The sequence below is a fragment of the Hyperolius riggenbachi genome, chromosome 1, assembly GCF_040937935.1.
Source record: "Hyperolius riggenbachi isolate aHypRig1 chromosome 1, aHypRig1.pri, whole genome shotgun sequence".
NCBI lineage: Eukaryota > Metazoa > Chordata > Amphibia > Anura > Hyperoliidae > Hyperolius > Hyperolius riggenbachi.
The window spans coordinates 665,535,639-665,563,401 of NC_090646.1; the positions used below are offsets into that span (position 1 = coordinate 665,535,639).

Below are 27,763 nucleotides of genomic sequence, written 5' to 3' on the forward strand. Positions count from 1 at the left end.
CAGAATAGGGTAAATGGGATGATGTCTCTCCCCTCTATAGCAGTGTTACAGGGGGGCCTCTGGGCATGCAGGGGTGGGGTGGGGTTACTTATAGGGAAACCCAGGATGCCTCCTATCACCTGTGCAGAATGTGAGGTCTGTTTATTATAATCCAGACTGCAGACACAGAGGAGATGTTACCAGACAATTACAGGAGACTCCATCATGTCCTAAATAAAGGTGTCCTTACACTGATATCAGGAATTGCAATTAGTCTTTCAGTATGGATGTCCTTGCTTACATGTGAAATAGAGCTGAAAACAGCATTTCTGTTACAGGAAACACTTTATATCACTGAGGAAGCTTACTTGGATTTTCATTCGCTTTTTTTCACACACCCTGCTAAGTAAATAGCTATCCTACCTAATAAAACGCAAGTGTCTCTGCGTCCCATGCCCCTGTGTGTGTATTTTTTTGCAGTGTGCATGTGCAGAGAGGGACGCAGAGACGCTGAGGAGTGCTGGGGGAATGACATGGCAGGGGGCCAGGAGGGGCAGGCATGTCTGCGCAGTGGGGGGCGGGCCCAGCGGATGAACGGTGACAGACTTAGCCCGTTTGTAAATGGGCTAAGGTCACTAGTACATGTATAAACTCAGTGTGGTATTTGAGGGTTACCTTTGTTCACATAGCTGCTGACAGTCTGATTGGTGCAGGACCTAATGTTACTGTTTCTTCAGATAGTTATACATTGGAAGGCCATTGTGACAGTATAAAACACAGGCCTCTTGGGAATTTGGTGGGCACACAGTTAAGGGTCCCCTGTGGGTTTACATTGTATAGTTTAGCTAGGTATTCCTGGTAGGATTTATATATAGCTAATAAAAGGTTATACAGGTAATTATATATATATATATATATATATATATATATATATATATATATATATACCACATACAAGACTGATGGTACTCTTAGGGTTAAATTGTTTTTTTTTCTATTTGATGCTGGCTGTGTCTTTTTTTTCTTTCAGGTTATGGGCTGTCTCTAAGAAGCCTGTGAGGAATACGGTTGCTGTGCAGATGTGTCAGAGGAGCTCTCTGTGATTGGCAGCTGTCATTTGGAGCCAAGAGTCATTCGGCCAATCACAGAGGCGGTCCTGTCAAGACATCTCTGTTGCTCTGTGAAGCTCCTCAGTTTCCAGTCAGGCGAGCTGGGAGCTGGGAGCACACACCCGCCCTCCCTTTTGTTCAAAGACTGTCGTAGGCGTATTGACTTTATTGGCGATTGTGGGTTGAGTAGTTTTTACTGGATTATTTGGGATAATACTAGTCTGAAGACTGTATTCTGGAAGATTTATTGTTATACTGTTTGGAGTTTTGTTTGGTTATATGCGTATTAATTTAATAATTGAAAGTGTTGATAATAAAGATTAATTATTTAATAAAGTAAACCGCAATAAACAGTGCCTACGGCCATTTTCATCCAACCTGGTGTTTGTTTTTTTACTTTATTTATCTTATGAGTAATCATGTATGTACCACTTAAACTCCCAAGTGATGCATGCTGTGTATGCTATGCACATGTGTATGTGTTAGGGCTGGTCATACTGCAAGCACTTTGCTAATGTTATGCTATAAAGGTGGCCCTACATCTAGCGATGATGGGAAGATTCAGCCAAGAGACAAATCCCTCTAACTGAATTTGATTAGAGAGAGATCTGTCTGCTGCCCATACACCACAGGCCAATACCCGATCAATTCCATGCTGCATTTGATCACGACTCGGCCTTGTGACACTGCATCTTGACCCCTAATTAACCCTGTCCCCTTAATGTTTAATGTCCCCCGGGTGCCCAGTGCAAGCTATATATTACCTGTCCATGGCTGCTGCTTGTCCTCCGCTGGCTCTGAGCCTCCTCCGTTCTCCATACACGCGCCACGTGGTTTCCTAGTAATGTGGGCGGGACTGTGATGCCTGACATCACACATGTGCCCTTACTAGGCTATCATGTGGGGCGTGTGTATGGAGCAAGGAGTGCGCCCGGAACCAGCAAGGGACAAGCAGAAGCCACAGACATGTAATGTATAGCTTATGCTGGGCACCCGGGGGGACATGTAATGTATAGCTTATGCTGGGCACCCGGGGGGACACGTAATGTATAGCTTATGCTGGGCACCCGGGGGGACATGTAATGTATAGCTTATGCTGGGCACCCGGGGAGACACGTAATGTATAGCTTATGCTGGGCACCCGGGGCGTCACGTAATGTATAGCTTATGCTGGGCACCCGGGGGGACATGTAATGTATAGCTTATGCTGGGCACCCGGGGGGACACGTAATGTATAGCTTATGCTGGGCACCCGGGGGGACATGTAATGTATAGCTTATGCTGGGCACCCGCGGGGACACGTAATGTATAGCTTATGCTGGGCACCCGGGGGGACACGTAATGTATAGCTTATGCTGGGCACCCGCGGGGACATGTAATGTATAGCTTATGCTGGGCACCTGGGGGGACACGTAATGTATAGATTACGCTGGGCACCCGGGGGGACATGTAATGTATAGCTTATGCTGGGCACCCGGGGGGACATGTAATGTATAGCTTATGCTGGGCACCCGCGGGGACACGTAATGTATAGCTTATGCTGGGCACCCGGGGGGACATGTAATGTATAGCTTATGCTGGGCACCCGCGGGGACATGTAATGTATAGCTTATGCTGGGCACCCGGGGGGACATGTAATGTATAGCTTATGCTGGGCACCCGGGGGGACATGTAATGTATAGCTTATGCTGGGCACCCGCGGGGACATGTAATGTATAGCTTATGCTGGGCACCCGGGGGGACATGTAATGTATAGCTTATGCTGGGCACCTGGGGGGACACGTAATGTATAGATTACGCTGGGCACCCGGGGGGACATGTAATGTATAGCTTATGCTGGTCACCCGCGGGGACACGTAATGTATAGCTTATGCTGGGCACCCAGGGAGACACGTAATGTATAGCTTATGCTGGGCACCCGGGGGACACGTAATGTATAGCTTATGCTGGGCACCCGGGGGGAACACGTATTGTATAGCTTATGCTGGGCACCCGGGGGGACACGTAATGTATAGCTTATGCTGGGCACCCGGGGGGACACGTAATGTATAGCTTATGCTGGGCACCCGGGGGGACACGTAATGTATAGCTTATGCTGGGCACCTGGGGGGACACGTAATTTATATCTTATGCTGGGCACCCGGGGGGATATTAGAGATGAGGGGAGACAACACCGGGGATTCGTTGCTCGTCCTGATATCGCACACTGTTGCCGCAACCCACCCGATCAAGCAAGTCATCCCTACGTCTTGCAGCATGTGCAATCGTCTAATGCAACCAAATGTGGCCCTAAATTGGTCGCATTGTCGGTCGGGCATGCACTTGATGGCACCAATTTTTATCCAGTTTGATTATTATAATTGAATTGGATGATTGATCGACCGCCAAGTCGCCTGATGGCTGATCCCACTGGAGCCATGTGACTTTTACACCATCACACCCGCTGCCGGCAGCATTACCCAGTGACTGCGCTTCTGCTACAGGTACTGAAATACTGAAAAATCACAACATTAAAAAAGGTAAGAAATCTCTATAAAATAACCTTGTGATTATAATGGTTGTTTGGAAATTAGTTCTGTGAGACAAACCAGTGGGTCCATTATTTATATACAGTGTGTGAGAAAATGCAGAAAAGCCGCCGCGGGTGCTCAGAGCAAGGTGGCTGATTCCGCGTCCAACGCGGCAGGTTGCGCGCGTGGGCCTGCATCTGCTAGCATGACTGAACACGGAGAAACCGCCGCATGTCCTGAGAACAAGGCGGCGGATTCCGCGTCTGACGCAGCAGTTTGCACGCATAGGCCTACATCTGTCAGTATGGCTGAACGCGGAGAAACCGCTGCATGCTCTTGATAGCGGTGCGGCTGGTTCCGCGTCCAGCACAGCGGATGGGTTACAACACATGTCTGGTGTGGCTGGGACTGATAGTCCACACAGGTTCAGGAGGACGCGCGCGCACGCTGAGAGGCTGAGCTTTTATGACAGCCAGAAGGGAGTCAGCTGACCAAGCCGGTCAGCTGACAATTGTATCAGTTCTCATTGGTCCAGCACTTAAGGGAGGCGCTGGAGAGCGATATAGTATATATACTGGGTGCTGGTCATTTCTCTGGTGTCTGTCGTTGCGATTACTACGTGGAAGCACTCAGACCTTTTGTCAGAATTTGTGTTATTCTCTAGATCAGTTCCAGGGTGTTGATGATCACGGACCTCACACCCCAGATTAGGAATACTGAATTTCATCTGTGTTATGCTCAGACTAGTTCCAGGGTGTTGATGACTACGGAACTCACACCCATGACTAGGAATTAGCGTTACCATCTTGTCATATTCAGACTAGTCCCGGGGTGTTGATGTTCAAGGAGCTCACACCTAAGTCTAGGCATTGTTTGATTATTTGTTATGACCTTCTGCTTTCCTGACCACTCTTCTGTCTTCTGATTCGGTACCTCGCATATCTGATATACCGTTGCCAGACCCTGCTTGCCTTGGATACCGAATCAGCCTTCTGTCTTTGTACTTTATCTGTCATCTCTGTTGCTGAACCTTTGCCTGTCTGACCATTCTCCCTTTAGTGAAACGTCTCCCACTGGAGGGTTATCTCTGAGGCTTGCCTCTCAGAGACGCCTGCCCCAAGCAGACGATTACTGCTAGGGGTCGAGATTCCTCACTCTGCCTGGTTAGAGGATCTCACGCACGGGGTAGAGGAATTTTTTAAAGCCATGGCTATAATTTACGATGATCCAGACATTGCCTCGACTTCTGAACGGAAGCTCAAACTGTTACGTCAAGGCAAGAGTCCAGTTGAGGAGTATGCTGCTGAATTTAGGAGGTGGTCAGTATCAGCCAGGTGGGATACCTTTGCCCTTTTAGATTGTTTCTTATCAGGGTTGTCAGATGAGGTCTCTGATCTTATGTTAAGTCAGCCTGAACCTAAGTCCATTGATGAGGCCATTTCATCGGTCATCAGAATAGATCGCCGGCTGCGCTATCAGAGACAGACCCGGGGTAGAAACTATGTGAGAATGGTATGCCACGCTGCGCCCCCTGTGACTCCACCTCCTCCCGTTTCGCCTCCACCTGAACCAATGCAGATTGGTCGGTCAGAATTGTCTCAAGTGGAGCGGAAACGCTGGATAGCAGAGCAGCTTTGTCTTTATTGTGCAGAGGGGGGTAATAGAGTACAGAATTGCCCTAAGAAATCGGGAAACGCTACTGCCTAGGAGTAGTTGGGGGTAATACCCTAGGCGTGCAATTTTTATCCCTAGATGATAAACGGTTGCTTCTTCCTTGCACTATTTTATGGGAAGATAAAGTTGAAGTCACTGAGGCCTTCATTGACTCAGGCTCAGCGGCTAATTTTATGGATTACGAATTTGCAAAAAATTTGGGTATTCCGCTCATCCCGGTAAAACCACCTATTCAGGTTACGGCAGTGGATGATTCCCCTCTGCAGGGTAACAGCCCTCTGTCGCAGACTCCAGAGGTGGGAGTCACTATAGGGGTGCTGCATAGGGAGAATTTGCATTTTTTTGTGTTACACATGACTACCTCCACGATCATTCTTGGCATGCCCTGGTTACAACGTCACTCCCCTCTGATTGATTGGACCTCTGGTCAGCTAACGAGATGGTCGTCCCATTGCTTTCGTCATTGTTTAGGGAAGGTAACCTTGGGCCAGACCAAGATTCACATGGAGGGAGTACCAGATCAGTATACTGAATTTTGAGACGTGTTTTGCCCTAAATCAGCCGATAAACTTCCTCCACATCGCCCTTTCGATTGTCCCATCGATCTCCGGTCTGGTTGTATGCCCCCTAGAGGTCACCTCTACAATTTGTCTGAGCCGGAAAAGTTGGCCATGCAGGAATACATCCGCGAGAACTTAGCTAAGGGGTTCATTCGCCCTTCCCGGTCACCGGCTGGAGCAGGTTTCTTTTTTGTCAAGAAAAAAGACGGAGGCCTTCGGCCATGCATTGATTATCGGGGCCTGAATAAAATCACAGTAAAGAATCGTTATCCATTACCTTTGATAGACGATTTATTTACTCAGGTCACCAACGCTAAGATTTTCTCAAAATTGGATTTGCGGGGTGCATACAACCTGGTGCGGATCAGAGAGGGCGATGAGTGGAAGACGGCCTTTAATACACCCGATGGGCATTACGAGTACCTGGTGATGCCCTTCGGGTTGTGTAACGCCACGGCCGTCTTTCAGGAACTCATTAATGAGGTGTTCAGGGAGGTTTAGGGTAAATTTGTCCTGGTATATCTAGATGATATACTAATCTTCTCAGCTAACCTCTCAGAGCACAGGGCTCATGTCAGATTTGTACTGCACAAGCTAAGACAGAACATGCTTTATGCTAAGTTGGAGAAATGCATTTTTGAGGTAACATCTGTCGCCTTTCTGGGGTACATAATTTCTACCTCGGGCCTTTCTATGGACCCTGCCAAAGTCTCGGCTGTCCTGGAGTGGCCTCAGCCAGTAGGACTGAAGGCTCTCCAGAGATTCTTGGGGTTCGCAAATTACTATAGAAGGTTCATAAAGGGGTACTCCACAATCATTGCACCCCTCACCAGTCTCACAAGGAAAGGGGCAGATACCAACCACTGGGGCCCCGAAGCTCTGGCTGCTTTCTCCACTCTTAAAAAATTGTTTTGTTCGGCACCCATTTTGAGACACATCGACACCTCCTATCCCTTTATCGTGGAGGTGGATGCCTCAGAGGTCGGGGTGGGGGCTGTGTTGTCACAGCGTTCTGGGTTGCAGGGAAGATTACATACGTGTGCCTATTTTTCTCGTAGGTTTTCACCAGCAGAAAAAAACTACGATATAGGCAACAGGGAGCTCCTAGCCATTAAATTGGCCTTTGAAGAATGGCGTCATTGGCTAGAGGGAGCAGAACATACGATTACAGTTTACACTGATCACAAAAATTTGGAATACATTGAGGGGGCTAAGAGATTGAGTCCCCGTCAGGCTCGGTGGTCACTGTTTTTCTCAAGATTCAGATTTGTAATTACGTATACCCCAGGTAGTAAAAACATTAAAGTAGATGCTTTATCCAGATGCTTTGAGCCAGAGACAGCACAGCCCTCAGACCCAGAGACTATTATCCCACAGAGAGTGGTATTGGCAGCCACGGAGACTTGGAAGAACTGGATGTAGACTTTAAGTCCCTTCCAGCAGGATGTCCCTGAGGGAAAGCCTGAAGGGGTCATGTTTGTACCATTGCCGTTTTGTCTCCAGATATTGCAGATGTTCCACTCTCACAAGAATGCTGGACATCCTGGGGCCTCCAGAACACAGGACCTTGTTGCTAGGTGTGCTTGGTGGCCTTCATTGGCAACTGACTGCAAGAAGTATGTGAGAGAATGTGCAGTATGAGCAAAAAGCAAACCCTCCCGTCTGGCACCTGTGGGAACATTGCAGCCTTTCCCCACCCCGAGTGAACCATGGACCCACTTGTCCATGGATTTTGTGGGTGAGCTCCCGAGGTCTGAAGGCATGTCGGTCATTTGGGTGGTAGTCGACAGATTCAGTAAAATGGCCCATTTCATGCCCCTGAAAGGACTCCCCTCGGCCCAGGAGTTGGCCGATCTTTTCATCATGCAGATTTTCCGGCTACATGGCATTCCGGAAAATATAGTGTCAGATCGGGGAGTCCAATTTGTTTCTAAATTTTGGAGGGCATTTTGTCATCAATTGGGCATGGAACTGTCATTTTCGTCAGGCTACCACCCACAGACCAATGGTCAGACTGAGAGAATTAATCAGTCACTAGAACAAATTCTGAGGTGTTATGTTGCGGATGCGCAAAATGATTGGGTCAAGTTCTTGCCGTTCGCAGAATTTGCACACAATAATTTGAGAAGCTCTTCCTCTGGATTCTCTCCATTTCAGGTGGTAACTGGAAAGTTGCCTAAATCGTCCCCACTGCCAGTAGCGTAGCTTCCATTCCGTTTCCAGCTTTGGAGGCTTGGCAAAAGTCATTTAAGAACATCTGGGGGATCGTGAGAAAGAATCTAGAGAAGGCCTTTCAGAGTCAGAAAGGTCAAGCTGACAAAAAACGTTCCATAGAGTGGAAGTTCCGGCCAGGAGACTTGGTCTGGGTGTCCACTCGTCATTTGAATTTAAAACAGCCTTCGCCCAAGTTAGGACCCAGATTCGTGGGTCCTTTCCCAGTAACCAGGAAAATCAACAATGTTACTTATGCCATTGATCTTCCTGCCAGCATGAGTGGTGTAAGATCGTTCCATGTATCCCTGCTTAAGCCAGCAGTGCATGTAGATTCCACTCCTTCTCCCCCTGTGATGGTGAATGACCAACCTGAGTATGAAGTGGAAAAGATTTTAGATTCACGTATTGTGCAGTATTTAGTTCACTGGAAGGGTTATGGCATTGAGGAAAGAACATGGGTACCTGATTGTCGCATGCATGCGGATAAATTAAAGAAGGAGTTCCACGCCCTACATCCTGAGAAGTCGGGTAGGAGCTGTCTGGAGTCCACTCCTCAGGGGGGGTGGGGGGTACTGTGAGAAAACGCGGAAAAGCCGCCGCGGGTGCTCAGAGCAAGGCGGCTGATTCCGCGTCCAACGCGGCAGGTTGCGCACGTGGGCCTGCATCTGCTAGCATGACTGAATGCGGAGAGACCGCCGCATGTCCTGAGAACAAGGCGGCGGATTCCGCGTTCGACGCGGTGGTTTGGCCGACGCGACGCATAGGCCTACATCTGTCGGTATGGCTGAACCCAGTTCCAGGGTGTTGATGATCACGGACCTCACACCCCAGATTAGGAATACTGTATTTCATCTGTGTTATGCTCAGACTAGTTCCAGGGTGTTGATGACTACGGAACTCACACCCAAGACTAGGAATTAGCGTTGCCATCTTGTCATATTCAGACTAGTCCCGGGGTGTTGATGTTCAAGGAGCTCACACCTAAATCTAGGCATTGTTTGATTATTTGTTATGACCTTCTGCTTTCCTGACCACTCTTCTGTCTTCTGATTCGGTACCTCGCATATCTGATATACCGTTGCCAGACCCTGCTTGCCTTGGATACCGAATCAGCCTTCTGTCTTTGTACTTTATCTGTCATCTCTGTTGCTGAACCTTTGCCTGTCTGACCATTCTCCCTTCAGTGGAACGTCTCCCACTGGAGGGTTATCTCTGAGGCTTGCCTCTCCGAGACACCTGCCCCAAGCAGACGATTACTGCTAGGGGTCGAGATTCCTCACTCAGCCTGGTTAGAGAATCTCACGCACGGGGTTCCCATTCAGAGGTAACCACACCTCTGAGGAATTGCCGTGTGATGGATATTTCCACACTTCTGTGAATTATACTACTGTCTTTATTGTGTTCGTTTGCTGGTGCCCAGAGGTTAGCAATATATCGGATTATCGGTGATACTGCAGATCATCAAAAATCGGGTATATATCTGCATTCTTGGTGATACTGCAGATCGCCAATAATCAGATTCTCTCTGCGTGCTGATACCGATCGTTACACAGTGCTGCCCATAATTATTCATACCCCTGGCAAATTTGGAGTTAAAGTTACTTTTATTCAACCAGCAAGTAATTTATATATAGGGATGAGGCCGGGCTCACACTGGACATTACAATGACCCGCTGACAAGTGACAACTGATTTGGGAAGTGCTGGGGGTGGAGTTTTAATATTCTTGTCACGTCTGATTTCCATAGAAAGCACTAATGAGAACAGATGTTAGCCATTTTTGTTGTGGGCATATATAGTGTATGGGGGGACCAGAAATGTTGTGGAAGACAATGGATGCGGTGAATATAGACACGTCTGAATGGATCTTATAGACAACACAGAATCTGCAGACATGGCCATTCATTCACTTGTCAACAGCCTGGAAATGCCCTTATTTGTGTCATATACACAAAGCCAGGTGTACTGGGGGCTGCAGTATGGATGTACCCCCAAACCAGCCACAATCCCCCATAATCCCTCCCCAGATACTGCAATGGATGTTACATATACACAGAGCCAGGTGTACTGGGGCTGCAGTATGGATGTACCCCCAAACCAGCCACAATCCCCATAATCCTTCCCCAGTCACTGCAATGGGTGTCACATATACACAGAGCCAGGTGTACTGGGGGCTGCAGTATGGATGTACCCCCAAACCAGCCACATTCCGCCATAATCCCTCCCCAGTCACTGCAATGGGTGTCACATATACACAGAGCCAGGTGTACTGGGGCTGCAGTATGGATGTACCCCCAAACCAGCCACATTCCCCCATAATCCCTCCTCAGTCACTGCAATGGGTGTCACATATACACAGAGCCAGGTGTACTGGGGTCTGCAGTATGGATGTACCCCCAAACCAGCCACCCCCCCATAATCCCTCCCGAGTCCCTGCAATGAATGTCACATATACACACAGCCAGATGTACTGGGGGCTGCAGTATGGATGTACCCCAAACCAGCCACAATCCCCCATAATCCCTCCCCAGTCAATACAATGGATGTCACATATACACAGAGCCAGGTGTACTGGGGCTGCAGTATGGATGTACCCCCAAACCAGCCACAATCCCCCATAATCTCTCCCCCATTCACTACAATGGATGTCACACATACACAGAGCCAGATGTACTGGGGGCTGCAGTATGGATGTACCCCCAAACCAGCCACAACCCCCCATAATCTCTCCCCCAGTCACTGCAATGGATGTCACATATACACAGAGCCTGGTGTACTGGGGGCTGCAGTATGGATGTACCCCCCAAACCAGCCACAATCCCCCCATAATCCCTCCCCAGTCACTGCAATGGGTGTCACATATACACAGAGCCAGGTGTACCGGGGGCTGCAGTATGGATGTACCCCCAAACCAGCCACAATCCCCCCATAATCCCTCCCCAGTCACTGCAATGAATGTCACATATACACAGAGCCAGGTGTACTGGGGGCTGCAGTATGGATGTACCCCCAAACCAGCCACAATGTCCCCATAATCCCATCCCAGTCACTGCAATGGTTGTCACATATACACAGAGCCAGGTGTACTGGGGGCTGGAGTATGGATGTACCCCCAAACCAGCCACAACCCCCCATAATCCCTCCCCCAGTCACTGCAATGGATGCCACATATACACAGAGCCAGATGTACTGGGGGCTGCAGTATGTATGTACCCCCAAACCAGCCACAATCCCCCATAATCCCTCCCCAGTCACTGCAATGGGTGTCACATATACACAGAGCCAGGAGTATTGGGGCTGCAGTATGGATGTACCCCCAAACCAGCCACAATCCCCCATAATCCCTCCCCAGTCACTGCAATGGGTGTCACATATACACAAAGCCAGGTGTACTGGGGGCTGCAGTATGGATGTACCCCCAAACCAGCCACAATCCCCCACAATCCCTTCCCAGTCACTGCAATGGGTGTCACATATACACAGAGCCAGGAGTATTGGGGCTGCAGTATGGATGTACCCCCAAACCAGCCACACACCCCATAACCCCTCCCCCAGTCACTGCAATGGATGTTACATATACACAGAGCCAGGTGTACTGGGGCTGCAGTATGGATGTACCCCTAAACCAGCCACACACCCATAATCCCTCCCCCAGTCACTGCAATGGGTGTCACATATACACAGAGCCAGGTGTATTGGGGGCTGCAGTATGGATGTACCCCCCAACCAGCCACAATCCCCCCATAATCCCTCCCCAGTCACTGCAATGGGTGTCACATATACACAGAGCCAGGTGTACTGGGGGCTGCAGTATGGATGTACCCCCAAACCAGCCACAATCCCCCCATAATCCCTCCCCAGTCACTGCAACGGATGTCACATATACACAGAGCCAGGTGTACTGGGAGCTGCAGTATGGATGTACCCCCAAACCAGCCACAATCCCCCATAATCCCTCCCCAGTCACTGCAATGGGTGTCACATATACACAGAGCCAGGTGTACTGGGGGCTGCAGTATGGATGTACCCCCAAACCAGCCACAATCCCCCATAATCCCTCCCCAGTCACTGCAATGGGTGTCACATATACACAGAGCCAGGTGTACTGGGGGCTGCAGTATGGATGTACCCCCAAACCAGCCACAAACCCCCATAATCCCTCCACAGTCACTGCAATGGGTGTCACATATACACAGAGCCAGGTGTACTGGGGCTGCAGTATGGATGTACCCCCAAACCAGCCACAATCCCCATATAATCCCTCCCCAGTCACTGCAATGGATGTCACATATACACAGAGCCAGGTGTACTGGGGGCTGCAGTATGGATGTACCCCCAAACCAGCCACAATCCCCCCATAATCCCTCCCCAGTCACTGCAATGGGTGTCACATATACACAGAGCCAGGTGTACTGGGGGCTGCAGTATGGATGTACCCCTAAACCAGCCACACACCCATAATCCCTCCCCCAGTCACTGCAATGGGTGTCACATATACACAGAGCCAGGTGTACTGGGGGCTGCAGTATGGATGTACCCCCAAACCAGCCACAATCCCCCCATAATCCCTCCCCAGTCACTGCAATGGGTGTCACATATACACAGAGCCAGGTGTACTGGGGGCTGCAGTATGGATGTACCCCCAAACCAGCCACAATCCCCCATAATCCCTCCCCCAGTCACTGCAATGGGTGTCACATATACACAGAGCCAGGTGTACTGGGGGCTGCAGTATGGATGTACCCCCAAACCAGCCACAATCCCCCATAATCCCTCCCCAGTCACTGCAATGGGTGTCACATATACACAGAGCCAGGTGTACTGGGGGCTGCAGTATGGAAGTACCCCCAAACCAGCCACAATCCCCCATAATCCCTCCCCCAGTCACTGCAATGGGTGTCACATATACACAGAGCCAGGTGTACTGGGAGCTGCAGTATGGATGTACCCCCAAACCAGCCACAATCCACCATAATCCCTCCCCAGTCACTGCAATGGATGTCACATATACACAGAGCCAGGTGTACTGGGGGCTGCAGTATGGATGTACCCCCAAACCAGCCACAATCCCCCATAATCCCTCCCCAGTCACTGCAATGGGTGTCACATATACACAGAGCCAGGTGTACTGGGGGCTGCAGTATGGATGTACCCCCAAACCAGCCACAATCCCCCATAATCCCTCCCCAGTCACTGCAATGGGTGTCACATATACACAGAGCCAGGTGTACTGGGGGCTGCAGTATGGATGTACCCCCAAACCAGCCACAATCCCCCCATAATCCCTTTCGTGTTACTGCAATGGATGTCACATATACACAGAGCCAGGTGTACTGGGGGCTGCAGTATGGATGTACCCCCAAACCAGCCACAATCCCCCCATAATCCCTCCCCAGTCACTGCAATGGGTGTCACATATACACAGAGCCAGGTGTACTGGTGGCTGCAGTATGGATGTACCCCCAAACCAGCCACAATCCCCCCATAATCCCTCCCCAGTCACTGCAATGGATGTCACATATACACAAAGCCAGGTGTACGGGGGGCTGCAGTATGGATGTGTCACGGAACAGCCGTGAGAAACGAGAACGCAATCGGTTTATTGCACCGATTGCCAGTGACGTGCTATATCTGGGTTGATTGTGTAGGAGCATCTGCAGTCTTTTCTCAGCAGAGAGATAGCATCAGCTTAACTGCAGGATGGCTCTTTTGATTTACTAATGAACAGGAACAAACTCCTGTGTTCAGGAGGCTAGTGTTTACTTTTCATTACCTCAGATAGATGTCAATAGGCTCACCAAATGGTGAGTCTATTCAAAGCACTGCTTCCCACAGACTGGACGGAGCCATATAGACAGCTTAAGAAGTACATGGAGCTTAGGATTTTGAGCATGTTTAAGGAATACCGTTCAGGTGAGAAATGTGAAAGTTATATCATTCTGCTGGTCCGGATCTTGTGAGTATTTTGATATTAAATTTGGGCCACTGGCATAACCAGAACTCGGGCTATTCCACAGTTTTTTAGCCAGGCATGCAAACATGCCCAGGTTTGGTATCATATGAACTGGCATAGTCTGAGAAATATGAATATGTGATGGTCATGTGTGTGCGGAAAGCGTAAGCCGAGATATGACAAATGTCATATTTGGAGGGCATGGGGCACCCAGCCAGGGAGCTCACCACCCCTGTCCAACCCCTGGGCTGTACTTGAGGCTCCACCCAAAGATGTGCATTGTTCAAGAGTGTTTGCGAGGGACTCCTCCCTCATTCCTCATTTCCACCATCCTGATAGCTGCTGCCACTTTTGAGGAACGAGTGGTAGCCATTTTGTTTGGGACTTGCTCTGATCTGAACAAAGAATTTTGCTGAAATTGAAACCAAGGACTTTATGATTTTCCCACAAAAGGACATCTCTCCATGAACTCTAAGTATCCGTTTTTCTCCCCTTTATTTTCATACCGTGTTATCTCATGTCTCAATAATTGTTGATTTTAATGATTGTCTGTATATATTAACCACTTAAACTCCCGCGGTACAAATTTCTCCGTCCCTTTTTTCCCCCCTAAAAAACCAGGGACGGAGAAATCCGTACCTTCCGCGCTACCGCCGCTGTCCGCGCTCCCGCCGCTCGTGCGCGCGCACCCGCCGCTCGTGCACGCCGCCACCTGCTCGCACGGAGATCAATGAAGGGGAAAATCCATCCCCGTTCGTTGATCTAAGCCCCCGCAATGATCGCGCTGCTTCTATTAGAAACAGCGCGATCATTGTGATTCTCCCAGCCTCTTACTGCTTCCTGTAAGCGTCCGGAAGGACGCTTACAGGTCGCATGTAAACAAACACACTTCTCACCATAGAAACAAATTTCCGGCACTATCACCAGGCAAATCTTCATTGGTTTTATTGGTATTGTTAAAATCTTCCATCCATAATAAACACAGATATTTATCACATACCCATATGATCTTCTTACCGTGGGGCAATGTGGGAGCAGCGGTCCGCCTGACGACCGTTTCGCTTAGTGCAAGCTTCTTCTGAGGCTCCGTGCCACATTGCTCCACGGTAAGAAGATCATATGGGTATGTGATAAATATCTGTGTTTATTATGGATGGAAGATTTTAACAATACCAATAAAACCAATGAAGATTTGCCTGGTGATAGTGCCGGAAATTTGTTTCTATGGTGAGAAGATTGAATGTTTGTTTTTTCATTTCCTGAGCACATCAAGGGCAGCATACCCTGAGCATCAGACCCTCAAAGGGCCTCATCCTAAGCAGTCCAGATAAAGCAGTGCCGGTCACTTTCTTCTACTAATATAATTAAACAAACACACTGTGGCCATCTTGTGGCCAAATAGTAAACTACACCCTAAAAGCATTTTACATGAACAAACATTACATTTACACAATAAATTAACTCATTACCTCCCACACTCCCCAATTTTTTTATTTTTTTTTGTAATTAAAAAAAAAAATACAATAAAAAAAAACAACATAAATAGTTACCTTAGGGACTGAACTTTATAAATATTTATGTCAAGAGGGTATAACACTGTTACTTTATAAACTGCGGGCTTGTAATTAGGGATGGATGCAAAACTGAAAAAATGCACCTTTATTTCCAAATAAAATATTGTCGCCAAACATTGTGATAGGGACATAATTTAAATGGTTTTATAACCGGGACAAATGGTTAAATACATTTCATGGGTTTTAATTACAGTAGCATGCTTTATTTAAAAACTATAATGGCCGAAAACTGAAAAGTAATAATTTTTTCCCACATTTTTTCCTATTTTCCCATTAAAACACATTTAGAATAAAATAAATCTTGGCATAATGTCCCACCTAAAGAAAGCCTAATTGGTGGCGAAAAAAACAAGATATAGTTCATTTCATTGGGATAAGTAATAATAAAGTTATAGACGAATTAATGGAAGGAGCGCTGAAAGGTGAAAATTGCTCTGGTGTTCAAGGGGTAAAACCCCTCAGTGGTAAAGTGGTTAATTATTTATCTTGCATTAATAAACGACGTGCAAACGTCCTTTGTTTACTCAGCTACCCTGCTATTCAGCCATACACAGAAACTGATCCCAGGTCTCTGAAGAGACGCTACTATTGTTGATATCTAGACAGAATAGAGTGTTTAACCGTTTTATTTGCAGGATCAGTCAGTCAGTCAGTCAGTCGGTAGGGTCCACTGGCCCATACCAGTGAAATAGTGTGTAAGTTGTAATTACCGTACCCTCACAGGCTCCCTTCCGGTCGGGCTGCTGCCCAAATTCAGTCGATTTCCGTGCACCGATTGCGACCACAGTTTGCATGGTCTGTGCGCTGAAACCGATTGGAAGGCAATTTGCGGTCTGGCCACCAGGGCTCCTGTGACAGGAAGTACCCCCAAACCAGCCACAATCCCCCTATAATCCCTCCCCAATCACTGCAATGGGTGTCACTGTTGGAGAATATGATAATGAAACAAAGGGAAATAATTCTGCTGATCTCTGCTGCAATCAGGGCTGTTATACTCACTCTAATTCCTCTATCCGGCTTGTTGGCAGAGCCTCCATCAGGACACTGAATTCATCACCCCCCAGATTGTTACCACCCAGGTGCAGCTTCCTCAGAGTCTGGTTATTCCTTATCCAGGATGCCAGGTGGGGGCAGCAACTGGAGGGCAGATCATTATACTTCAAACTGCAGGAGAAGAGAAGAATGTTACCAGAAATCTATAAAAACTGCATACAATTTGTAGGATTTTTAATCAAATGAATAAATATATTTTTGATAATATTTAACAAGCATGGTGGCATAGTGGTTAGCACTCTCGCCTTGCAGCACTGGGTCTCCGGTTCAAATCCCAGCCAGGACAACATCTGCAAGGATTTTGTATGTGCTCCCCGTGTCTGCATTGGTTTCCTCCGGGAACTCCGGTTTCCTCCCACATCCCAAGAACATAAGTTGATTGGCCTCCCCCTAAATTGGCCCTAGACTGTGATACATGCACTACACGATACATACATAGACCTAGGACTATAGTAGGAACTAGATTGTGAGCCCCTTCTGAGGGACAGTTAGTGACAAGACAATATACTCTGCACAGCGCCGCTTAATATATCGGCACTATATAAATACTTCAATAAATAAACAACAAGAATTTAGACTTTTAATCAGGGGTGCCCACACTTTTTCGGCTCGCGAGCTACTTTTAAATTTGCCGAGGCCAGGAGATCTACCAACGTCTCAAATGCTAAGCACGCCCCCCCCCCCCCCCCCCCGCGTAGGTTAGCCAGGTATATGTGCCTGCAGCATAGGTTGTGTGCCCTCAGTGTAGGTTAGCCAGGTATATGGGCCCTCAGTGTAGGTTTGCCAGGTATATGGGCCCTCAGTGTAGGTTTGCCAGGTATATGGGCCCTCAGTGTAGGTTTGCCAGGTATATGGGCCCTCAGTGTAGGTTAGCCAGGTATAGGGGCCCCCCAGTGTAGGTTAGCCAGGTATAGGGCCCCCCAGTGTAGGTTAGCCAGGTATAGGGCCCCCCAGTGTAGGTTAGCCAGGTATAGGGCCCCCCAGTGTAGGTTAGCCAGGTATAGGGCCCCCAGTGTAGGTTAGCCAGGTATAGGGCCCCCCAGTGTAGGTTAGCCAGGTATAGGGCCCCCCAGTGTAGGTTAGCCAGGTATAGGGCCCCCCCAGTGTAGGTTATCCAGGTATAGGTCTCCCCAGTGTAGGTTAGCCAGGTATAGGGCCCCCCAGTGTAGGTTAGCCAGGTATAGGGCCCCCCCAGTGTAGGTTAGCCAGGTATAGGTCCCCCCAGTGTAGGTTAGCCAGGTATAGGGCCCCCCAGTGTAGGTTAGCCAGGTATAGGGCCCCCCAGTGTAGGTTAGCCAGGTATAGGGCCCCCCAGTGTAGGTTAGCCAGGTATAGGGCCCCCCAGTGTAGGTTAGCCAGGTATAGGGCCCCCCAGTGTAGGTTAGCCAGGTATATGTACCTGCAGGCAGAGGAGAAGAGGCGGCGATGAGAGACTCTGGCAGGCCAATGGGATGTAGGAGAGAAGCGGCGGCGAAGAGAGAGGCGGCGCGGCCGCTACGTCATGGCTGGGGGCGGCGCCGGGCACGTTACACACGCACATTACACAGGCTGCCCGCCGCCGCCCCCAGCCATGACGCAGCGGACGCGCCGCCTCTCTCCTCCCTCTCTCCTCGCCTGCATGCATCCTTATTGGCCAGCGGCCAGCAGCTAAACACGAGCTGCTGGCCGCAACAAACATTAACGAGACGCGGCCAAGAGGCCACGATCTACCAAGGAGGCGGTCGCGATCTACCGGTAGATCGCGATCGACCTATTGGGCAGCCCTGCTTTTAATCAATCCTTAAAATGAAAATGCTGTCATACATATGTTCACAGCTAGAGGGCAGCCTAATGTTATTGCTCATAAGTAATTATCCACTTTGTCCTCCTTGACGTATAAAAACGTCAAGGAGGACAGGCGCGCTCCCGCGCGCTCCCGCGGCCGATCGCGCGCGTGCACGCGCACTCCCGGCCGCGGAGTCGGTAGCCACGGAATCAATGTATCGGGCTGGGGAGCCCGATCATTGATTCCTCTCCCCCGCTGAAAAAGCGACAGCTTCTCTCGGAAGCTTCGCTCTTTCTGAAGCTGTGTCCCTCTAAGCGTACATTGTACGCTTAGAGTGACGTCATGTAAAAAAAATCGAGATTGCCATCTTGTGGCCAAAAAGTAAAACTACAAGTAAATACCCAAAAACATTACACTACACCAATATTTCCCCAAATAAAACACTTTTATATCCCACCCTCCCAAAAATGCCCACATAAAATGTTTAATAAAAAAAACAAAAAAAACATTACTATAAAAAAAAAAAACATAAATATTTACCTAAGGGTCTAAACTTTTTAAATATCTATGTAAAGATGAAATATTCCTCTCTATTTTTTTTTTATAAGCTTGTAAATAGTGATGTATGCAAAACGGAAAAAATGCTCTTTTATTTCCAAATAAAATATTGTCGCGATACATTGTGATAGGGACATAATTTAAATGGTGAAATAACCGTGACAAATGGGCAATAACAATACGTGGGTTTTAATTATGGAGGCATGTATTATTTTAAAACTATAATGGCCGAAAACTGACAAATAATGAATTTTTTCATTTTTTTTCTTATTCTTCCTGTTAAAATGCATTTACAGTAAATTGGCTCTTAGCAAAATGTACCCCCCAAAGAAAGCCTAATTGGTGGCGGAAAAAACAAGATATAGATCAGTTCATTGTGATAAGTAGTGATAAAGTTATAGGCTAATGAATGGGAGGTGAACATTGCTCGGATGCATAAGCTGAAAACGACTGAGATGTTAAGTGGTTATGTTTGCTCTCTGTTACATAACACAATCCTATATTAATTTAACCCACTGTATATGATATGTGACTAGGGTTGCCGCAGTATACCGGTATGACGATATACCACGGTTAGATTGTGCACGGTAATCATACCATGCACAATCTCGTTTTACTGGTTTTTGGGGGCGGAGCGACATAGCGGCGGGCGAACAAACAGCGGCAAGGAAAAGCAAATACTCACTTGCCGGCAGCCAGGTCGTCCTGCACGCTGTACTAGCTTCATTCTACTTCCTGTTCTTGTCCTATTTCCCTGAAACAGCGCCCCCTGGGTGCTATTACAAGGAGATGATGCAAGAACAGGAAACAGAATGAAGCTAATACAGAGTACAAGATCATCCGGCTACCGGAAAGTGAGTATTTGTTTTGTACCCCCTACTGCTGCACCCCCCACCCACCCCCTGGCTCTCTATCCTGGCTACACCTATCCCTGGCTCTCTATACTGCGTGCACCAATCCTGGCTACACCTATCCCAGGCTCTCTATATTGCGGGCACCAATCCTGGCTACACCTATCCCTGGCTCTCTATACTGCGTGCACCAATCCTGGCTACACCTATCCCAGGCTCTCTATATTGCGGGCACCAATCCTGGCTACACCTATCCCTGGCTCTCTGTATTACGGGCACCAATCCTGGCTACGCCTATCCCTGGCTCTCTAAACTGCGGGCACCAATCCTGGCTACACCTATCCCTGGCTCTCTAAACTGCGGGCACCAATCCTGGCTACACCTATCCCTGGCTCTCTATACTGCGGGCACCAATCCTGGCTACACCTATCCCTGGCTCTCTATACTGCGGGCACCAATCCTGGCTACACCTATACCTGGCTCTCTATACTGCGGGCACCAATCCTGGCTACACCTATCCCTGGCTCTCTATACTGCGGGCACCAATCCTGGCTACACCTATCCCTGGCTCTCTAAACTGCGGGCACCAATCCTGGCTACACCTATCCCTGGCTCTCTATACTGTGGGCACCAATCCTGGCTACAACTATCCCTGGCTCTCTATACTGTAGGCTGTGGGCACCAATCCTGGCTACACCTATCCCTGGCTCTCTATACTGCGGCCACCAATCCTGGCTACACCTATCCCTGGCTCTCTATACTGCGGGCACCAATCCTGGCTACACCTATCCCTGGCTCTCTATACTGCAGGCACCAATCCTGGCTACACCTATCCCTGGCTCTTTATACTGCAGGCACCAATCCTGGCTACACCTATCCCTGGCTCTCTATACTGCGGGCACCAATCCTGGCTACACCTATCCCTGGCTCTCTATACTACGGGCACCAATCCTGGCTACACCTATCCCTGGCTCTCTATACTGCAGACACCAATCCTGGCTACACCTATCCCTGGCTCTCTATACTGTGGGCTGTGGGCTCCAATCCTGGCTACACCTATCCCTGGCTCTCTATACTACAGGCACCAATCCTGGCCACACCTATCCATGGCTCTCTATACTGCGGGCACCAATCCTGGCTACACCTATCCCTGGCTCTCTATACTGTGGGCACCAATCCTGGCTACACCAATCCCTGGCTCTCTATACTGTGGGCACCAATCCTGGCTACACCTATCCCAGGCTCTCTATATTGCGGGCACCAATCCTGGCTACACCTATCCCTGGCTCTCTATATTGCGGGCACCAATCCTAGCTACACCTATCCCTGGCTCTCTAAACTGCGGGCACCAATCCTGGCTACACCTATCCCTGGCTCTCTATACTGCAGGCACCAATCCTGGCTACACCTATCCCTGGCTCTCTAAACTGCGGGCACCAATCCTGGCTACACCTATCCCTGGATCTCTATACTGCGGCCACCAATCCTGGCTACACCTATCCCTGGCTCTCTATACTGCGGGCACCAATCCTGGCTACACCTATCCCTGGCTCTCTATACTGCGGGCACCAATCCTGGCTACACCTATCCCTGGCTCTCTATACTGCGGGCACCAATCCTGGCTACACCTATCCCTGGCTCTCTATACTGCGGGCACCAATCATGGCTACACCTATCCCTGGCTCTCTATACTACGAGCACCAATCCTGGCTACACCTATCCCTGGCTTTCTATACTGCAGGCACCAATCCTGGCTACACCTATCCCTGGCTCTCTATACTGTGGGCACCAATCCTGGCTACAACTATCCCTTGGGTCTCTATACTGTGGGCTGCGGGCACCAATCCTGGCTACACCTATCCCTGGCTCTCTATACTGCGGCCACCAATCCTGGCTACACCTATCCCTGGCTCTCTATACTGCGGGCACCAATCCTGGCTACACCTATCCCTGGCTCTCTATATTGCGGGCACCAATCCTGGCTACACCTATCCCTGGCTCTTTATACTGCAGGCACCAATCCTGGCTACACCTATCCCTGGCTCTCTATACTGCGGGCACCAATCCTGGCTACACCTATCCCTGGTTCTCTACACCAGTGTTTCTCAACATTTTATTGGTATGTACCCCTTTTGAAACCCTGAACTCACCAAGTACCCCCTAGCATAGTAAACATTATTATCACAATTACCCCTTGACAAATATATATTGAATCGTAGTACATGATAATTGGTTCTAAACAATTTACAAACATTTACTATGGCTTTTAATTAGCTAAAATACTAATTTGGCTTTGTTTAAATAAGGTTTATAATTTTCTAAAACTCTAAATTTGTTGTTCTTGGTTATATATATCAAGCCTGAGTACCCCCTGGAACCATCAGAAGTACCCCCTGGGGTACGCGTACCACATGTTGAGAACCTAGGCTCTACACTACGGGCACCAATCCTGGCTACACCTATCCCTGGCTCTCTATACTGCAGGCACCAATCCTGGCTACACCTATCCCTGGCTCTCTATACTGTGGGCACGAATCCTGGCTACAACTATCCCTGGCTCTCTATACTGTGGGCTGTGGGCACCAATCCTGGCTACACCTATCCCTGGCTCTCTATACTACAGGCACCAATCCTGGCTACACCTATCCCTGGCTCTCTATACTGCGGGCACCAATCCTGGCTACACCTATCCCTGGCTCTCTATACTGCGGGCACCAATCCTGGCTACACCTATCCCAGGCTCTCTATACTGCTGGCACCAATCCTGGCTACACCTATCCCAGGCTCTCTATATTGCGGGCACCAATCCTGGCTACACCTATCCCTGGGTCTCTATATTGCGGGTACCAATCCTGGCTACACCTATCACTGGCTCTCTAAACTGCGGGCACCAATCCTGGCTACACCTATCCCTGGCTCTCTATACTGCAGGCACCAATCCTGGCTACACCTATCCCTGGCTCTCTAAACTGCGGGCACCAATCCTGGCTACACCTATCCCTGGCTCTCTATACTGCGGCCACAAATCCTGGCTACACCTATCCCTGGCTCTCTATACTGCGGGCACCAATCCTGGCTACACCTATCCCTGGCTCTCTATACTGAGGGCACCAATCCTGGCTACACCTATCCCTGGCTCTCTATACTGCGGGCACCAATCCTGGCTACACCTATCCCTGGTTCTCTAAACTGCGGGCACCAATCCTGGCTACACCTATCCCTGGCTCTCTATACTGTGGGCACCAATCCTGGCTACAACTATCCCTGGCTCTCTATACTGTGGGCTGTGGGCACCAATCCTGGCTACACCTATCCCTGGCTCTCTATACTGCGGCCACCAATCCTGGCTACACCTATCCCTGGCTCTCTATACTGCGGGCACCAATCCTGGCTACACCTACCCCTGGCTCTCTATACTACGAGCACCAATCCTGGCTACACCTATCCCTGGCTCTCTATACTGCAGGCACCAATCCTGGCTACACCTATCCCTGGCTCTCTATACTGTGGGCACCAATCCTGGCTACAACTATCCCTGGCTCTCTATACTGTGGGCTGCGGGCACTAATCCTGGCTACACCTATCCCTGGCTCTTTATACTGCGGGCACCAATCCTGGCTACACCTATCCCTGGCTCTCTATATTGCGGGCACCAATCCTGGCTACACCTATCCCTGGCTTTTTATACTGCAGGCACCAATCCTGGCTACACCTATCCCTGGCTCTCTATACTGCGGGCACCAATCCTGGCTACACCTATCCCTGGCTCTCTATACTACGGGCACCAATCCTGGCTACACCTATCCCTGGCTCTCTATACTACAGGCACCAATCCTGGCTACACCTATCCCTGGCTCTCTATACTGTGGGCACCAATCCTGGCTACAACTATCCCTGGCTCTCTATACTGTGGGCACCAATCCTGGCTACACCTATCCCTGGCTCTCTATACTACAGGCACCAATCCTGGCTACACCTATCCCTGGCTCTCTATACTGCAGGCACCAATCCTGGCTACACCTATCCCTGGCTCTCTATACTGCGGGCACCAATCCTGGCTACACCTATCCCTGGCTCTCTATATTGCGGGCACCAATCCTGGCTACACCTATCCCTGGCTCTCTATACTACGGGCACCAATCCTGGCTACACCTATCCCTGGCTCTCTATACTGCAGGCACCAATCCTGGCTACACCTATCCCTGGCTCTCTATACTGTGGGCACCAATCCTGGCTACAACTATCCCTGGCTCTCTATACTGTGGGCTGTGGGCACCAATCCTGGCTACACCTATCCCTGGCTCTCTATACTACAGGCACCAATCCTGGCTACACCTATCCCTGGCTCTCTATACTGCGGGCACCAATGCTGGCTACACCTATCCCTGGCTCTCTATACTACGGGCACCAATCCTGGCTACACCTATCCCTGGCTCTCTATACTGCAGGCACCAATCCTGGCTACACCTATCCCTGGCTCTCTATACTGTGGGCACCAATCCTGGCTACAACTATCCCTGGCTCTCTATACTGTGGGCTGTGGGCACCAATCCTGGCTACACCTATCCCTGGCTCTCTATACTACAGGCACCAATCCTGGCTACACCTATCCCTGGCTCTCTATACTGCGGGCACCAATGCTGGCTACACCTATCCCTGGCTCTCTATACTGCGGGCACCAATCCTGGCTACACCTATCCCTGGCTACCTATGCTGCAGGCACCTATCCTGGCTAAACCTATCCCTGGCTCTCTATACTGAAGGCACCAATCCTGGCTACACCTATCCTGGCTCTCTACTGCGGGCACCAATCCTGGCTACACCTATCCCTGGCTACCTATGCTGCGGCCACCTAATTCTGGCTACACCTATCCCTGGCTCTCTATACTGCGGGCACCAATCCTGGCTACACTTGTCCCTGGCTCTCTATACTGCGGGCACCAATGCTGGCTAAACCTATCCCTGGCTCTCTATACTGCGGGCACCAATCCTGGCTACACCTATCCCTGGCTCTCTATACTGCGGGCACCAATGCTGGCTTAACCTTTCCCTGGCTCTCTATACTGTGGGCAGGGCCGGCCTTAGGTTTCACAGCGCCCTGAGCACTTAGGTTGGGGATGGGGAGCCTTACTTTTTGCTGGTCAGTCTTCTCTTCTTACTGTCTGCAGAGCAGTCTGCAGACTTAGTGCCAGTGTAGGTGCCGGGATTCTGGGAGCAGGAGAGGAGAAGGTCTCGTCACTCAGGACATTGTCACAGGGCTGGTGGCACACGTGCTGCGCGCTTCTCTGCAGCAGCGTGGGGCTCAGCGCGCCTCCATCCATCCTGATTCCTGACATATAGCTATAAGTCCCCCCAGTATAGGTAGCCAGGCATAGGTGACCCAGTAAAGGTAGCCAGCTATTGATCCCCCCAGTATAGGTTAGCCAAGTAGGTGCCCCCAGTATAGGTAGCCAGTGCAGTTGCCCCAGTATAGGTTAGATAGGCATGTGTACCAGATATAGTTTAGATAGGTAGGTGCCCCCAGTACAGGTTAGATAGGTAGCTGCCCCCTGTGTATAGGTAAGATAGGTAGGTACCTGCAATATAGGTTAGATAGGTAGGTACCTGCAATATAGGTTAGATAGGTAGGTACCTGCAATATAGGTAAGATAGGTAGGTACCCGCTATATAGGTTAGATAGGTAACTGACCCAGTATAGATTAGATAGGTAGCTGCCCCCAGTATAGGTTAGATAGGTAGGTACCGCCAGTATAGGCTAGATAGGTAGGTACCCCCAGTATAGGCTAGATAGGTAGGTACCCCCAGTATAGGCTAGATAGGTAGGTACCCCCAGTATAGGTTAGATAGGTAGCTGCCCCCAGTATAGGCTAGATAGGTAGCTGCCCCCAATATAGGTTAGATAGGTAGGTACCCCCAGTATAGGTTAGATAGGTAGCTGCCCACAGTATAGGTTAGATAGGTAGCTGCCCCCAGTATAGGTTAGATAGGTAGGTACCCCCAGTATAGGTTAGATAGGTAGTTGCCCCCAGTATAGGCTAGATAGGTAGGTACCCCCAGTATAGGTTAGATAGGTAGTTACCCCCAGTATAGGTTAGATAGGTAGGTTCCCTCAGTATAGGCTAGATAGGTAGGTACCCTCCCTCCCCTCATACTGGAGCCGCAGCTGCGGGGAGGGCGGCCCGACCTCTCCCTCCCTTCCTCTCCTGGGCCGCCCTCCGTGCGCCCCCTCCGATGCACAGTGCAGAGTGCAGCAGGAAGCATTAAGTAGAGCAACTCACCTCCCTGGATCCGAGCGCCGTTCTCTTGCTGCTGGTCTCCTCCTCTACATAGCCGCTGATACACACTAATTTAGTGTGTATCAGCAGCTATGTACAGGAGGAGACCAGCGGCAAGAGAACGGCGCTTGGATCCAGGGAGGTGAGTTGCTCTACTTAATGCTTCCTGCTGCACTCTGCACTGTGCATCGGAGGGGGCGCACGGAGGGCGGCCCAGGAGAGGAAGGGAGGGAGAGGTCGGGCCGCTCTCCCCGCAGCGCCCTCTCCATCACGGAAGCCGCATGGACCTGTTCGCCCCATCTCCCCCAGCAGCGGCACCAGGGGGCGGAGCGCGACGGACCCAGCCGGGCAGCAGCGAGACAGGCGGCAGGAGCGCCCCCCTAGAAGCCGGCGCCCTGAGCGATCGCTCAGGTCGCTCAGGTCAAAGGCCGGCCCTGACTGTGGGCACCAATCCTGGCTACACCTATCCCTGGCTACCTATGCTGCGGACACCTAATTTTGGCTACACCTATCCCTGGCTCTCTAAACTTTGGGCACCAATCCTGGCTACAGCTAGCCCTGGCTCTCTCTACTGCAGGCACCAATCCTGGCTACACCTATCCCTGGCAACCTATGCTTCAGCCACCTAATTCTGGCTACACCTATCCCTGGCTACCTATGCTGCGGCTACCTAATTCCAGCTACACCTTTCCCTGGCTACCTATGGTGCGGGCACCAATCCTGGCTACAACTATCCCTGGCTCTCTATACTATGGGCTGCGGGCACCAATCCTGGCTACACCTATCCCTGGCTCTCTATACTGCGGGCACCAATCCTGGCTACACCTATCCCTGGCTCTCTATATTGCGGGCACCAATCCTGGCTACACCTATCCCTGGCTCTCTATATTGCGGGCACCAATCCTGACTACACCTATCCCTGGCTCTCTATACTGCAGGCACCAATCCTGGCTAAAACTATCCCTGGCTCTCTATACTGTGGGCTGTGGGCACCAATCCTGGCTACACCTATCCCTGGCTCTCTATACTACAGGCACCAATCCTGGCTACACCTATCCCTGGCTCTCTATACTGCGGGCACCAATCCTGGCTACACCTATCCCTGGCTCTCTATACTGCGGGCACCAATCCTGGCTACACCTATCCCTGGCTCTCTATACTGTGGGCACCAATCCTGGCTACACCTATCCCTGGCTACCTATGCTGCGGCCACCTAATTCTGGCTACACCTATCCCTGGCTCTCTAAACTTTGGGCACCAATCCTGGCTACAGCTAGCCCTGGCTCTCTCTACTGCAGGCACCAATCCTGGCTACACTTGTACCTGGCTCTCTATACTGCGGCCACAAATCCTGGCTACACCTATCCCTGGCTCTCTATACTGCGGGCACCAATGCTGGCTAAACCTATCCCTGGCTCTCTATACTGTGGGCACCAATCCAGGCTACACCTATCCCTGGCTACCTATGCTGCGGACACCTAATTTTGGCTACACCTATCCCTGGCTCTCTAAACTTTGGGCACCAATCCTGGCTACAGCTAGCCCTGGCTCTCTCTACTGCAGGCACCAATCCTGGCTACACCTATGCCTGGCAACCTATGCTTTGGCCACCTAATTCTGGCTACACCTATCCCTGGCTACCTATGCTGCGGCTACCTAATTTCAGCTACACCTATCCCTGGCTACCTA

General features: G+C 50.0%; 1 protein-coding gene across 6 annotated transcripts in view; it reads right to left on the bottom strand.

The window, feature by feature from the left end:
* LOC137532355 (NACHT, LRR and PYD domains-containing protein 3-like) overlaps positions 1-27,763 on the bottom strand; it is a 374,258-nt gene that overhangs the window by 203,942 nt on the left and 142,553 nt on the right. For all 6 annotated transcript variants that reach the window (XM_068252786.1, XM_068252811.1, XM_068252803.1 and 3 more), the window contains exon 8: positions 16,572-16,736. In XM_068252786.1, the coding sequence (XP_068108887.1) occupies positions 16,572-16,736 (165 nt within the window). The remainder of the gene's footprint in view (positions 1-16,571; positions 16,737-27,763) is intronic.